General features: G+C 41.8%; 1 protein-coding gene across 1 annotated transcript in view; it reads right to left on the bottom strand.

Annotated features, from left to right (window-relative positions):
- Positions 1-13,993, bottom strand: part of ADAMTS17 (ADAM metallopeptidase with thrombospondin type 1 motif, 17) — a 180,157-nt gene that overhangs the window by 143,193 nt on the left and 22,971 nt on the right. The window contains exons 3-5 of the mRNA XM_009586177.1: positions 8,525-8,608; positions 7,778-7,935; positions 1,401-1,444 (exon numbers count right to left, since the gene is read on the bottom strand). Coding sequence (XP_009584472.1) covers positions 1,401-1,444; positions 7,778-7,935; positions 8,525-8,608 — 286 coding nt within the window. The remainder of the gene's footprint in view (positions 1-1,400; positions 1,445-7,777; positions 7,936-8,524; positions 8,609-13,993) is intronic.

Here is a 13,993-nt window from a genome sequence, read left to right as displayed (position 1 = left end):
GCAAGTCACAGCACAAGAAAGTACTTGCACATTGTAAGAACAGAAAAGAAGTAATAAAAATATTTCCTTAGTCATGCTGTCTACGGTAATATAATTCCCTGAATAGAGATCTTCAACAATATGGTCTTTAAAAATGGAAAGAGCTCTGACCTTAGTCAGCACGTGTCTTCCATCAGCTTCTCTCTCTCTCTCTTTTTTTTTTTTTTTTTCTCCCTTTTTTTTTTTTTTTTTTTTTTTACTTCTTTGTTGTATCTTACCACAGCCATCTCCAGATGCAGGTACACAGTATAAAAACCTTCCTCAGTGGAAGTGTGTTTTCCGCTGTTCCGTTGGACACAGAATAAATGCATTATGAGGTATTCCAACTGGAAAAAAGACTTGGACGTAGAGGCCAGTAGGCCAGTCCTTGTCATGTTTGAAAAGAAAAGGTATGTATTTTTCAGCTCTGTATTTCCTCCTTTCACCTGATCAGTCTCCACAACACACAGAGGGAAGGACCTGCATTCTGAGATGAGACTTCTATAGGTAGTTTCAGAGGGCACTTTCCCCCAGGCTCTTCATCACCCACTACTGTCAGCATAGCAACCCCTAGTCTGCGAGTGTCTCTCTGAACACTGGAGTGTAAGATCAGCTGAAAATCAGGATCCATTCCAAGTTTACACAGAATGTAGGATAAGGGGCCACTTGACTTTGAGGCAAATCTAAAAAAAACATGCAATCATCATGGAGAGGATGTTGAGCTATGCCTCCAAACACTGCTGCTACTGTGGTGATTAAAAAAAATACCAGGAGAACAGATACGGTGAAGGTTACTGCTACCTAAGTTAAATAAATAAATAAACAAACAAAGTATTTAATGTGTGGGATGTAAGGACCCTGTGTACCCAGGATTTGGATAAGATTAAAGGCAGTTAGGAAGTAGGAGGAGTAGGAGGCAGAAAAGAAGATTTAACTTGGCTTTCCTACAACGAAGTATTCTTCTCTGGTGTCTGAGTGCCAGTTTGATCTGGGAGTGTTACACAAGTTCTTACAATTGGAAATACATTCATTAGTTAGCAAATTCTTGTTTTAGGTTAGAGAGAGCACTGAAAGGAGCATTATACAGACAGACCAAAAGACAGTTTCCTAATCTCCAATTATCTAATTCTACATCCGCTCCAAAGGAGTAGAAATACTTAAGATTACTTCCTGAACTCGGAGACCTCCAGTGCTTGGAAGGAGTTAATATTTAATTTATAGTTCATACCCTGCTCAACTAATGTATATTTGCATTACAAAGGTATACAGAATAGCAAAAGCAACATTACAGCAAATAAAAAAAAAAATGAAAGATTGCCCAGAAAGCTCCTATTAGCATAGAGGTGGCTATCAAAATATTCTCCCCTACTTCTTTGACTTACCCACAGTGTCACAAGGCTCGTCTTTGTGTACGCAGAAATCTGTCCTAGAAAGAAAAACAGAACAGAAGTGAAATGTATCCTGTGCCTCCAGACTTCAGGCTAGGAAAAAGCAGTGATGCATGACTCACATATCATGGGTGTTGAGGTTTGCGGTTTTTTTAAAACTGCTGTGCAGTCTACACGATGACAACACAGATAGCAGCATTGATTGCTACTGCAAGATTACAAGCAATTATGTGAATCAGCTCCGTATACTACAGTCCAATTTAATAGACTTAAGATTTAGCATGTAAAAGAGTACTGCCTCAGTCTATGATGTCAGACTTCTTCAGCAACTGGATTAAAATTGAACCTCCTCTTTTCACAAGAGAACTGTAACAAAAAGGTGCAGACACCCTGTGATGCAACAGCACCATCAAAAGTGGGAGGAGGAGATATGTGGGGACACTGCCTGGAGACACAGAACTGATCATGTATACCCAGAAATTCTCAGTTCTTCAATTTTCTTCTTCCACTGGAATAGAAAAGGACAAGAAAGAAGCAGGACTAAACAGAGAAAGACAGATGTTGACAATGAAGAAGGAAGAGAATTTCAGGATTTGCCAGGAAACAGCTAGGTAAATTGGCTTCAGCTAAACTTATTACAGTCAGATTTGCCATTTTATGATTTGAATCCAACACAGAGAGGTTCAAGAGACTTCATTTGATCTCTATTACTCCCCCCATATCTCATCCAGTCTCCTCAGTTCTCATCAAGGCAGGAAGAGATACTACATATGCCACTGGCACCCACAAATCAACCAAGGGATCCATGGAGCTGTATTAGAGAGAAACAGAATAAAAAGTCTTGAAGCTTACCATCTAAGTGATGGCACTTCACGTGAGAAGATTTTGCAAATGAGATTCCTCATGACAGAAAAACAAGTGTGGGAGGAAAAGTATTTTATAATTAAATTAATGGTTTGAATACATTTCAATAAGCACTTAGACCTAAACTTCAGCAGCTATCTTCACCAGACCTGCTTTGCAGTGCTATCCGCTATGAGGAGGAGCTGGAGAAAAGCGTCACATGTGCTAAAACATTTCAGAAGTTCCTTAACCCAAGGGAAGCCGAGGAACCATAATCTCTATCATTATGGCTTTCCTCACCCTGTGGGGAGGCTAGTGAGAGAATCATATTAGTACATTTCAAGCGTGTCATTTGAAATGCCTGAGTCCCTGGTGGGATTTTGAGTGTTTGGCAGAGGGAAGATTAAAAATACTTAGAGAAAGAGAATACTTAGAGAAAGAGAAATACTTAGAAAATGAAAATACTGAAGATAAAAATAGAGAAAGATTAAAAATACTTTTTTCTTGAAGAAAAGTATGAAATTAGAGTTTATAGGACAAGGGATTTAAGGCCCAGGACTGATGAACCCAAATCCTTCACACCAAATACCTTTGAAAGTCACAAATCAAGTTGTCAAGGACTTGGAAGGAGAGAAACAACAGCTATTACCAGCTCCTGTTAAGTAGACATTGAAGACTAACCATGCTTCAATGCAGAGAAACTGTAACAACCATCAAAGTGTTAAAAAATCAGTTAGGAACAAAACAAAATCGGAAGCTACGACCACACACCGGCCCCAGCTTTCATTTTTCACTGCAGCCTTACTGTGTCTCGACACCTTGGCATTCCAGCCTTTCCAAAGAAGACTAATGACAGTCTCCTGACGGAGCTGGCACAAGCGCGCCTGCTTGAGTTCCCAGAGCCAATTTGACGGAGGTTTATTTAAGGACTTATTATGTTATATAAACTGGTAAATCAAACAGATGCTTTTCTTGTGACAACAGATAGCTGAACTATTAGTAGATGGCAGGAGGCCATTGCTAGAAAAGCATCTCTCTTCAGGGGCTGGCCAGCTCTGCAAATAAAGCACAGCAATTTTGCTCCTTGCACTCTGTGTTCTACACTGAAAGGTGTCTGGCACTTTCAGGCAGCTGCCTGGAGAAATTACCATCATGCCATAAAACGAGGGGTCTCGTAAGTGATCCAGCACAACTCGCCGACTCTCCTACAGAGGTAGAACAATCCTTCTCTGTAAAGAGAGTGCTGTGATGCTGTCTGGTCAGGGAAGGACTCGAAACAGGTCAGCAAGAAGAACTGAACATAGCTGCCCAATTCACTGCATGTGGGCCTGCAAGTATGAAACCTCCTCAGACCATCCTTTAAACTGTCATAAACACAAGTCCAAGAGATGCCATTCTTCTGTTCAAAGATCTTGTACCAAAATACTGGGCTTTAAATCATCCAGACCTATTGTAAACATTTTACCCCAAAACTCTGTGGCCAAGCAGAAAAGCACATCCAAACCTTTAGTCACAAATGAACTTGATAGGTCTCGGTCTTCTTCCAAAGGCAAGCAGCCACCCCATCACAAAACCTATATACTGAAACTCCTACAGTCCTTTCCTGGCAATCAGAGGGGAGCCAAAGACTGAAAAGCCATAAGAAAGATCTATCTCACCTGTGGATCAGTCACACCAGTGAGGTAAGATGGCCCCATCATGGCACTGAAACCGATCTGCTTTTAAAAAGGTTTCAATCACAGGTCTCTCTCTGGAGCATCTTTGAGCTTGACTGCATCTATACTTTTGAAGTGACAGCTTGACATGAATGATACTATAACGATACTCCAAGAATATAGAAAAGATACCTTAATATTCATTGCATGTGCAGAGAGGTCTCTTATCACAGAGATATAGTTTTGTTAGCAGAATCTTTCATAGAGCTATTTTAGAATAAAACTCTTACTCCAGGAACTGCAGTTCAAATCCAAGATCTGACCTTATCACACTAAGTCTTGGATAATATATTGAAATCACAGGCTGTAGCTGTGAAGCAAATTTACTCTTCACTTTTAGCCACTGACTGAATCAAGCAGGCCATGTGTTCTCATCTTCTAGGGACCTGTGAAATTCTCAGTCATTATCACTTGTGGTACTGCACAGAGTGTTTCCATTAGCAGATTTAAACAATTCTTCTAAAAAAATGACAAGAAGTCAGTTGTTTTGTTCAATAAAAATAGCCAGAAAAGAAGAGCTCAGAACTCCTCCTACGGTCACTCTTCCATCTGGCTCACACGAACTGGAAAAAAATACCTAACTGTGCTAAGCTAAATTCTGCAATTCAAGTTCTTCCTGTAAGAAAGAAGGACAGTAGTTGAACTGTGCAACATGAATAAGAAGTATTCTGTTTAATGGCCACTTCCCAGCACCCTTCAAATGACATCTTTTGATCAGTTTAACCCTGCAGGGACATAAAGCTAAAGGATAGAGGAAGCTGATACAGTCAAAAACGGGCCAAAAAAAACCTTTGCACATCCATATATACATTTAGTAGCTATGTGCCCGGTTTCCTTGATGCACATGGAATTGCTCCATTTGCCCATTTAATGGGAAGGCAAAGGGCTGGAGAAATGTGGAAGGGAGGAGCAGGCTGCAAACAGAATAACTACACCAGTATGTCAGGAAAAAACCAAGTCTTTGCTTAATGACAGCTCTGAATTCTGTTCCTATCAGTCTTGTGTCATTCTTCGCTCTGCTATCACATCACCTATAGTCTAATAAGTGACCCAAACACCTACAGCCAGGAGATGGAGAGAACATCAGAATGTCTGAGGATTTCCTGGGGAATGCAAAAGACAGAAGATCAAGAGGGGGAATGTGTTTCAAATGAGACATGCTTCTAAGATCACCAAGATACAGATTCTGCAGACAGAAGTTATTCTGGTCAGCTGCCCATTAAAATATGAAGTACATTATCCATAGATGCCGGAGATATGAATTTCTGCAAGTTCAAAACCAGAATTTGAACAAAAAAAGTCTGATGATTATAGAGACCACAACACTATACTCAGACCTTCAGGGCTATAACAGATTATTCCCACTGTCTCATTTATTTTCTGAACTGGACAATGGTACATCTTATTTCACAGACATAGTATGCCTCTTACCTGGAACTCAATCAGGTGGATACTATTAAAATCCCACAGGAGGGGTATTTGCCACCTAGGTAATCTACTTTTGCATACAAATGACTACATAGGGAACATAAGTTAGAGGTGAAGTTTCAAAAGGCAAGAGTGCCTTGGTGTTTCAAATGAACACAGCCAGGTTGGAACCAGAGGGATTTCTTCAGAGGTTGACCCCAAAGAATCTGTTTCTAGTCCTAAAGCAGCTGCAGCTGCTGAAAATTCAGCTTCTGCTTTTTCTGGCACAATTGCTTGTGCTGGACATGATGTTGCTCCCATATCCTCTACCACTGGTCCATCTGTACAGTCTGGGGAGGGTCCAGGGACACACACACACACATGCTTCCAAAGCCAAGAGTAGAAAACCTTATTTCCCTGATGCAGGAATTGGGCTGCTGGGCCAGAAGTCTTCGAGGCAATGCAGCATCCTCTATGCAGCAGAAGCAGTACAGGTTAAGGATGACAAGACACAGCAAGAAGGAAGGAAAAAGACTACAAGTACACACTGCTAGCCTATCAAACAGGAAAAATGCTGCTCTTATGCACAGCAGTGTGCTCCCTGGCCTGAACTGTCTCACAAAATCTGAATCTAGTTTCTAACCCAACCGAATCTGTACTTCTCCAGCTATTCTGACTGCAAAACCCTGCAATCTATTGAACAATTCTTCCTACAAATTCTTTCTACAATTCTTCCTCAGATGCCTAAGTCCAACTCATTTAGCCTGATATTATGCATTCAATTTTATAAGCTGCAGAGAGACTGCACAGATTAAATGCTCTGCTCATTCCCTCCACCCCGTACTTAGAGCACATCAGAAGAGATTCTGTATGCCTCACTTGTTGTGCAGGACAACTGGATGCCCGGATGAGTTTAACAAAAATGTTAGTTATTTATTTAGGCCCTGATCCAATGAAGCACATGCTTAACTATAACCAGGATGTGCAGCCCATTGACTTCAAAGGAACTATTCACCCTGTCTAAAATGTTAAGTATCTGCTTAAGTGCTTGGTTGGACTACACTGAATACAGAGGAGAGAGAAGGATTTGGGGAAGCTGCACACGTCTGTGAAGGTGCATTCTTCGGAACTTTGCTGGCCCCATGCCCTGCTCACCAGCTATTTTTCTGAACACTCACCAAAATCCCATGGATAGTTTGCAATGTGACTATTAACACAAGAGATTGTAATAATCAGAATGGCAGTTTATGCAAAAACATGTATTTCTACTTACGTTGTTGGCAGAGAAAAGAAGGTGAAAGAGGTGAGTAATACTGAACTGCAGTACAGACATTTCCTGTCTCAAATTGGGGAAGAAGAGGGTAGGAAGTAGTGTTTTTCTAGCACATACAGCATCCATCTTACACTACATTTTTGTACTCACTTTAATTATTCAGAGATCATTTCTATAACAATGCATTTTTCATTTACATCTCAAAGTATGCAATCAACTTAAAAGACCATGGATTTGCTACTCAAAATTTATGGTGACTGTGAGGAACATGGGACTTGCATTGTACTGTGAGATTGAGCTCAGGTAATGAAGTTAGAGGGAAAAAGTCTACAGGTTAATAGGGGTAACACCCTTTTGCTTACTTTATTTATCTGGGCCATACGCTAATGTGTTTGATACATCAATAGGTACAGAGCTGCGGGCTGCAAGGAATTTTGCTCAAGTATTCATACACAGATTATTTCACGTCAAATAAATGCAGCAGTTTTCAAATATACAAACAAACTAAGAATGACACCCTTCCTCTATCTCAGCTATAACACAGGAGAGATGTTAAAGTGGTTATTTCCTAGGGCAAAGAGAGACAAAATTAATTTAGTTTATGGTATTCATCTCTCACTTTCTTTAGGAGATAACTCCCTCACCACCTCCCCACTACTGACACACTGTCTGCTCCGCAGGTACCAACTGTCTCTCCTCTCCGACTGTTCAGTTGATTCATATCTAATTACACACAGAGCACTTGTTCTCAACTGTGTTCTCAACTCCACAGCTTCTTTCTTCTAGGAAGAAGGGCTTATGCTCCAAAATCTCACCTATTTTTTCCACTTATACCAGCAGGTGTAAGAAAAAAGTACTACACCTGTACTACAGCCATGTCTTGCCTGTATCCTGACTATGACAGTGCTCTGATTCAGGAGGAGAGATGCTTTTGTGCAACCTTGCTAAGTATACACAGAAACAAGACAAATCACTTTCATCTGAGTCATCCAAGCCATCCAAACAGCAGGTAGGTATCAAATGTATCATCATCAACACATCTTTTTCTTAGATTCCTGCTAGACCAGATAACCCTATCATTGACTATGGGCCATTATTGGTTGAAGTAAACAGATAACCAGACCTCACTATACCTGGTTACAAAAACAGCAGCATCCACAGGAGGGGTGTCATCCCTCGCGCCGGGAACCTGATTGTTACCAAGGTATTTTGCCCCACCATATTCTTCATTTTGCCATTGACAAAAGCTCTCCAGAGACCTCTCTCCGTGATGCCCGATAGACAACTTTGCCTTTTTGGAAAAAAAAGGGATACAAAAGAAGAAATATCAGTCACAGTCTTTACATAAAGCATTAGACCTCTGATGAAATATCAGAGGTTCAAAGATATAGACGTGATAGAATGAAAAGTGCAAAACCAGCTTCATCTGAGCAGGTGAACTAGAGACTTTGGAATCTACACTGACTTCTGTCATTTGATCTACAGAACAACTCCATCAGCTGGCAGCAGTCATAAGCTTCTAATACAGCACTACATTCAAAAGTCTCGTAAGTCTGGAAGTTATATATTCGATACCAGAGCCATGTAAGTTTTAATCTTTGTTACAGTTAACTCCCAAGACTGGTTCGCAACTGTAAGTGGACAAAGATTTACCAGGAAGGATAAATAAAAGGACTGTAGCTCCCTTCACTCCCACAGCCCCCTATACTTCCCACCTTTAATACTGCCTGGTGTAGTGTGGCAGGCACTACTTACAATTTGTGATCATGTGGCCAGACATGCCCCATTTCCCTCCCGACCCCAGCACAAGGATCCCGTTCTGCCTGTGAGACTACCACAGTACAATTATAACAGCAGGGTAAAAATGAGTTAGAACTCACAGGTCGGTTGCGGAGCAGGACTAGTTTGGTCACTCGAATGCTGACTTTAATTCCAAGACTTTGATGTTGAAACATGTTGTACACCTGTTAAAATACAAAGAAGACATCCACAGCCCATCAGTAACAATACCAAGACCTAGTAATAGTTGAAGGAACGAATTGTGACTGAAGTTAGACATTTGTCCGTCAAAAAACCCAAAACAAACCCAAATGGGTTGTGCTACTACACTCAATAAAATAAAGAATTTTTAAGAGCTACTGTGTTACCACTCTAACAGTTCCACATACTACAGAATAGCTAAAATGCTCACAAAAACACAGTAGGTTTGCTCCTACCATACTGCATTTGGCTTCACCACTTGACCAATTTGTCACAGGCTAATCTGAGCAAGATTCAGCATTCAAGGACAAAAAACATTAAAAAACAAAACAAAAAATACACAAGCTAGTTGCAGAAAGAAAAATACTTTTAACTGGAATAAACAAGAGAAAAAGGGTTGCTGAGCAACAAAGGAAAGAAGAGAAATATTCAAAGGAATTCTGAACATAAACCAAAGTCTCAGGAACATGGACATACATTATGACGCATCCAACTAATATGGATCTTCAGCATTTAAATATCAGAGATATCTGAATGCAAGATGAAATAATGGTATGTTTTAGACTTCAGGAAATAGAATGGAAAAGCAATTTCCCTCTGTTATTTTCGTATCTTATATAAGAGAATAGTAATAAGACAGCACATAATGACACAAGCCTCAGGAAATACAAAAATAGCACCGGAAACTACCTTACTACTTTCTCCGGATTTTGCATTCCAGCTCAGATACTTCACCTTATTTTTATAGGTTAGAACATAAGATCTTAACTGATGCCAGAATTTTATTCCACCCATTTCTCCGTGTACAAGTGCTTTAACTAGACTATACTAGACTATATCAAAAAAGGTGAGGGAGGGGTTTATTTTAAAAAGGTTTAAAAAACCCCATAACAACCTTTGGATGAATATTGTATTCCCTACTCAGTCAAAAAAATAAAATCAAGACCACTGAAGACAGACTCTTGACTAATGGGAGGCAGGATTTGGCCTCAGGTAAGCTATATTCCTTACTCACGTCTCGTTTGGCTAGAAATATCACACAGGCTCAGCTAACTTCCTACAACAAACCCAAGACATGAACACATTTCGGATATTATGTTTTCAACGCTTGCTATTTTTCCTGTTTGTGCAAATACTCAGGAATGTGCTCAGTGTAAGAGTGTTCATAAGCTCTTTAGTGTTTGGAGTTGGACTTAAGCACACACATAAATGTTTCCTATAATTTAGGCACAGATTGCAAGACAGACGCTACTCAGTATTTGACCCACTGACCTTCAGTATGAGCACAATAAGCCATTTATCTTCCCTGCGGCTGGTATACAAATGCATACAAGTGCTGGTACTATTTACTTAGCTCGGGGGTATGTTGGTAGAGTAGCTAAGGCCTCTCACTACAGACCCGGGGGGGGTAAACTTGACACGTGCAGAAAAGGGCTCTGACAGTTGACCTATGTGTAAATGGAGACCTGGACATCCAGCTGAGTGGGTCAATGGGGCATCATGCTGATCAAGTCAATCTCTCATGTACCACTACAGAGACTAACAAACATTTGCTTGTGATGGATGCCTTTGATTTGCCTAGCTCACTGCTAACTCTGACCATCCCATAAAGCTTCTACTCATAAAACGAGAGTACAGCAAACAGGTTCTTGTCATTAAGCCCAATGGATGATGGTGCTTGCCTTTCCATCAGAGCAGACAAGCTGCCTGCCTCCAGACCCAGCGCAGAGAGATCCAAACACCACGGACTTCAAAAGGTAGTTTTCACTGGCAAAACTTGCACAGCAAGAACAAGCTGCTGGAGAGTTGAGCATGTCATTTTGAAGATTATCAGTCCCTCTTCCTTTTCTCTTGTGCTCTCCATCCTAAGGATAACTTTGACTGCATTTGTATTTGCATCCATCAGTGATCTCAGAAGAGCCCAACCTAGCTAGCAGCAGCAACAATTGGATACTAATCCAAAAAGACACAAGGCATGCAAAAGAGGCTTTACTTTGCTTGTTTATTCAAGCTTTGTTTGCTTATTCTCTTAAAGGGAGCCCAAACAAGCCCCAGATTGATTGTAGTTTGTGTTATCTAGTAGGAATAACCTTTCTCTCTGCTAAATAAGCCTGACTGGTACAAGTGGCTGTTCTACTTCAGCACAACTAAAGCATTCAAACACAATCCACCTAGAGAAGAGACAGACCCTTTCTCATCAGAGATCTGCTCCAGCTAGCTCTGCTTCCATCCCCCACTGTGAATGCCTCAGAGGCTGAACCAGACTTCTCACTCTGTGAGCTCTGACTGGATTAAAAGGGAGACGCTTGCTTCAATGCAGTCAGACTGGTTCCTTTGCACTGCAATCAGTACTTTAATGCGTGTACAGGTAAACGTACTGCAACTTGCCTGACACCACAGTGCTGGCCTACCAGACTCTGATAATGACAGGATGCTGATTATCGCTGCAGCACAAATCCAGGTGTATTAGCAAGAAGTGTTTCTTCTTTAGGATAGACATGTTTTAGGATAGACAGTGTGCAGAATTTTGAAGATGCGTTGCAAACAAAAGTGGCAGTGCATATTCTGGCCATGCTTACGAGTTGTTTGACTACAAGGATGGATCTCTAAGTAGATGATTTATTACTGGTAAAAGGCAAGAAAGTACGATAGCTAACAATACCCACATGCTGGGGTAAATAATTTCCTAATGAAGTTTGAAGATTTTTGCTCAGAGATGGATAGACAGTTGCCAGAGGAAGAGTAATCCTTTTTTTTTTCTTTTTTGTTTCATACAACTCTGCCCTGTTTCTCAGGATTTAGAATCATTATAGAATCATAGAATCATTAAGGTTGGAAAAGACCTCTAAGATCATCAAGTCCAACCATCAAGGTGTGATCATAATAGGCTCAGCTGAAGAAGCACTGTGATTTAAGATTGTCCAGTTCCAGAGCTGCAGGACACTGTCAAAATATCACATTTACAATTTCCAATCTTCTTTCATGAACCAAGTTGAAGAGTGGGAGACATCTCCAGTTTCATCTGCCTTTGCCGATTCTTCTATTTCTTTTCCAGTTAGCAAAAAGCCCCCTGTGAAGTTTTATACAGAAAGGTCTATATAGATTTAGTTGGGAACTGTTCACACTCCACCCACAAATAAACTTGTCTTTCAAAATGAGCTAAGATCTGCAGGCAAATTAGCAAGAAAACAGACCTAAAAGTGTGCCTGCAAATTGGTCTGCACAAGCAAACATCACCACCCAAACAGCTCTTATTCATTAACCAAGTGAGTACAGTATGTATACTCTCCATCACTGTACTGAGAGGACCTTCTCAATTAAAACAGAGTGCAAGACAGTTATGCACAAGTGATTTGTCCTTGCATTTGGCCCACATATAGGACTGTGAAATGGAGACATGGAATTTGAGATTGAGAGGCAACCAGCCACATGGCAATTGAACTTCTCTGACTAGACACGCCACCCAGCTGCTCTCTCACAACCCCTCCTCAACAGGACAGGAGGACAAAATAAGATGAAAAAGCTTGCGAGTCGAGAATAAAGAGAGGGAGATCACTTACCAATTACTGTCATAGGCAAAACACACTTGACTTGGGGAAAATTTAATTCATTGCCAATTAAAATAATTTGTATAGAAAGAAACGAAGATAAATGAAAACAACGCCTTCCCCTCACCTCATCCCACCATGTTTTCCTAGGCTCAACTTCACTCCTCCATTCCTGACTCCTCTACCTTCTTCCTCCTTATCCCAAACTGTGCAGGGGGATGGGGAATGGAGATTGTGGCCAGTCCATAACAGCTCCTCTCTGCTGCTCCTTCCTCCTCACACTTCTCCCCTGCTGCAGGATGGGTCCTCTCCATGGGCCGCAGTTCCTGTCAGGAGAACCTGCTCCAGTGTAGGCTCCTCTCCACAGGCCACAATATTCTTCAGGGAATACCCACCTGCCTCACCATGGTTTCTCCATAGGCTGCAGGGCCACCTCCGCTCTGGCACCTGGAGCACCTCCTGCCCCTCCTCCTGCTCTGACCTGGGTGCTCACACGGATTTTTCCTCACACTTTTTTCCTCACTGCCTATGCAGCCTTTTGCCCTTTCCTAAATATGTTTTCACAGAGGCACCAACAGCTTTGCTGATGGGCTCTGCTGTGCCCTGTGGTGGGGCCAGAGCCGGCTGGAACCGGCTGTGTCCAGAACGGAGCAGCCCCAGGGTCTCTCCTCAGAGAGGCCCCTGCAGCCCCCCACTGCCAGCACCTTGCCAGCTGCGCCCAATACACTATCCTTTTAAATGAAAACCCAAACTGTCTCAAATCACAGTCTTTAAGGCTAGAAGGAACCCCAGTGAGAAGACAACCAGACCTTAAATGACTTGATGAAAAAATATGAGACCGACTTCAGCACAGGTTATTCACAGCCATTTTGGCAGCACACAGCCAGTGTTAAACCAGACTGTGTGAGGCAGGTTGTGCCCAAAGGAGGCATTATCACGGAATCCAGGTGCCTTTAAAATAAAAGAATTCAAATCCATAGGTCTTTCCTGCTAGGAATGGGATTCCATCATGTCAGCGACCACCTTCTGCCCTTCTCACCCAGCCTACCCATCACCCACAGACTTGGCGTGTCAAAGCTGTTCGGACACCACATCCAACTGGCTACCATCGGCACCTGAGCTAACAGTGCCAAGCGAGGTGGCTAAGATAATTGGTAGCAGGGGAGGAGAAATGGGATTTCCTAGTGCAGATGTTCTCAAGATTTCCTGCTGCACGGACAACATGCATTAATAGACTGACTCACAGACACCTCCCCTCCCACTCGCAATACTGTGGGCCACCCTCCCTCAAGCCTGCAATTGCCTCACACCCTTGAGGCTGCTGTGACCACTTCCAACAGGGGAAAAGTAAAAGTATTTGGGGTATTTTAGAACCTTTTAATAAAATAAGGCAGCCGGGAACACGAGCGTCAGCTGCATGAAACCCGCTAACACACTGCCATGGAACAAAATGCAAAGATTACTGGTTTAGGACATCAATACAGTGTCAGAAAGCAGCTTGGCTGGAAGAGCAATAGAGGTTTTTGGTCACTAGGCTGAAGGGAAGGGATGTGAAAAGTCATCAATGTGGCTGAAGTGTGGTCATGATCACCAGTTGCCGTGTTGCAGGTGAACTTCTACGCTATATTGACTTCCATTCTGTGAGGAGTCATCAAAAGTAGAGAGAGGGAGCTTTGGAAACAGAAAGAGGTATGGTAGAGAGTCATATAAAACAGACAGAAAAATGGAAGGGGAAGTGCAGAAGAACAAGAAAAAGAATAAAGCCCGTCTCGGACATCTCCCTCCTTCATCTGCATTTCCCTGACAGAGCTTTACTGCACA

The sequence above is a fragment of the Fulmarus glacialis genome, unplaced genomic scaffold (assembly GCF_000690835.1).
Source record: "Fulmarus glacialis isolate BGI_N327 unplaced genomic scaffold, ASM69083v1 scaffold811, whole genome shotgun sequence".
Lineage (NCBI taxonomy): Eukaryota > Metazoa > Chordata > Aves > Procellariiformes > Procellariidae > Fulmarus > Fulmarus glacialis.
The sequence above is the reverse complement of the archived record's forward strand: the minus strand, read 5'-3'. Positions and strand labels throughout refer to the sequence as shown.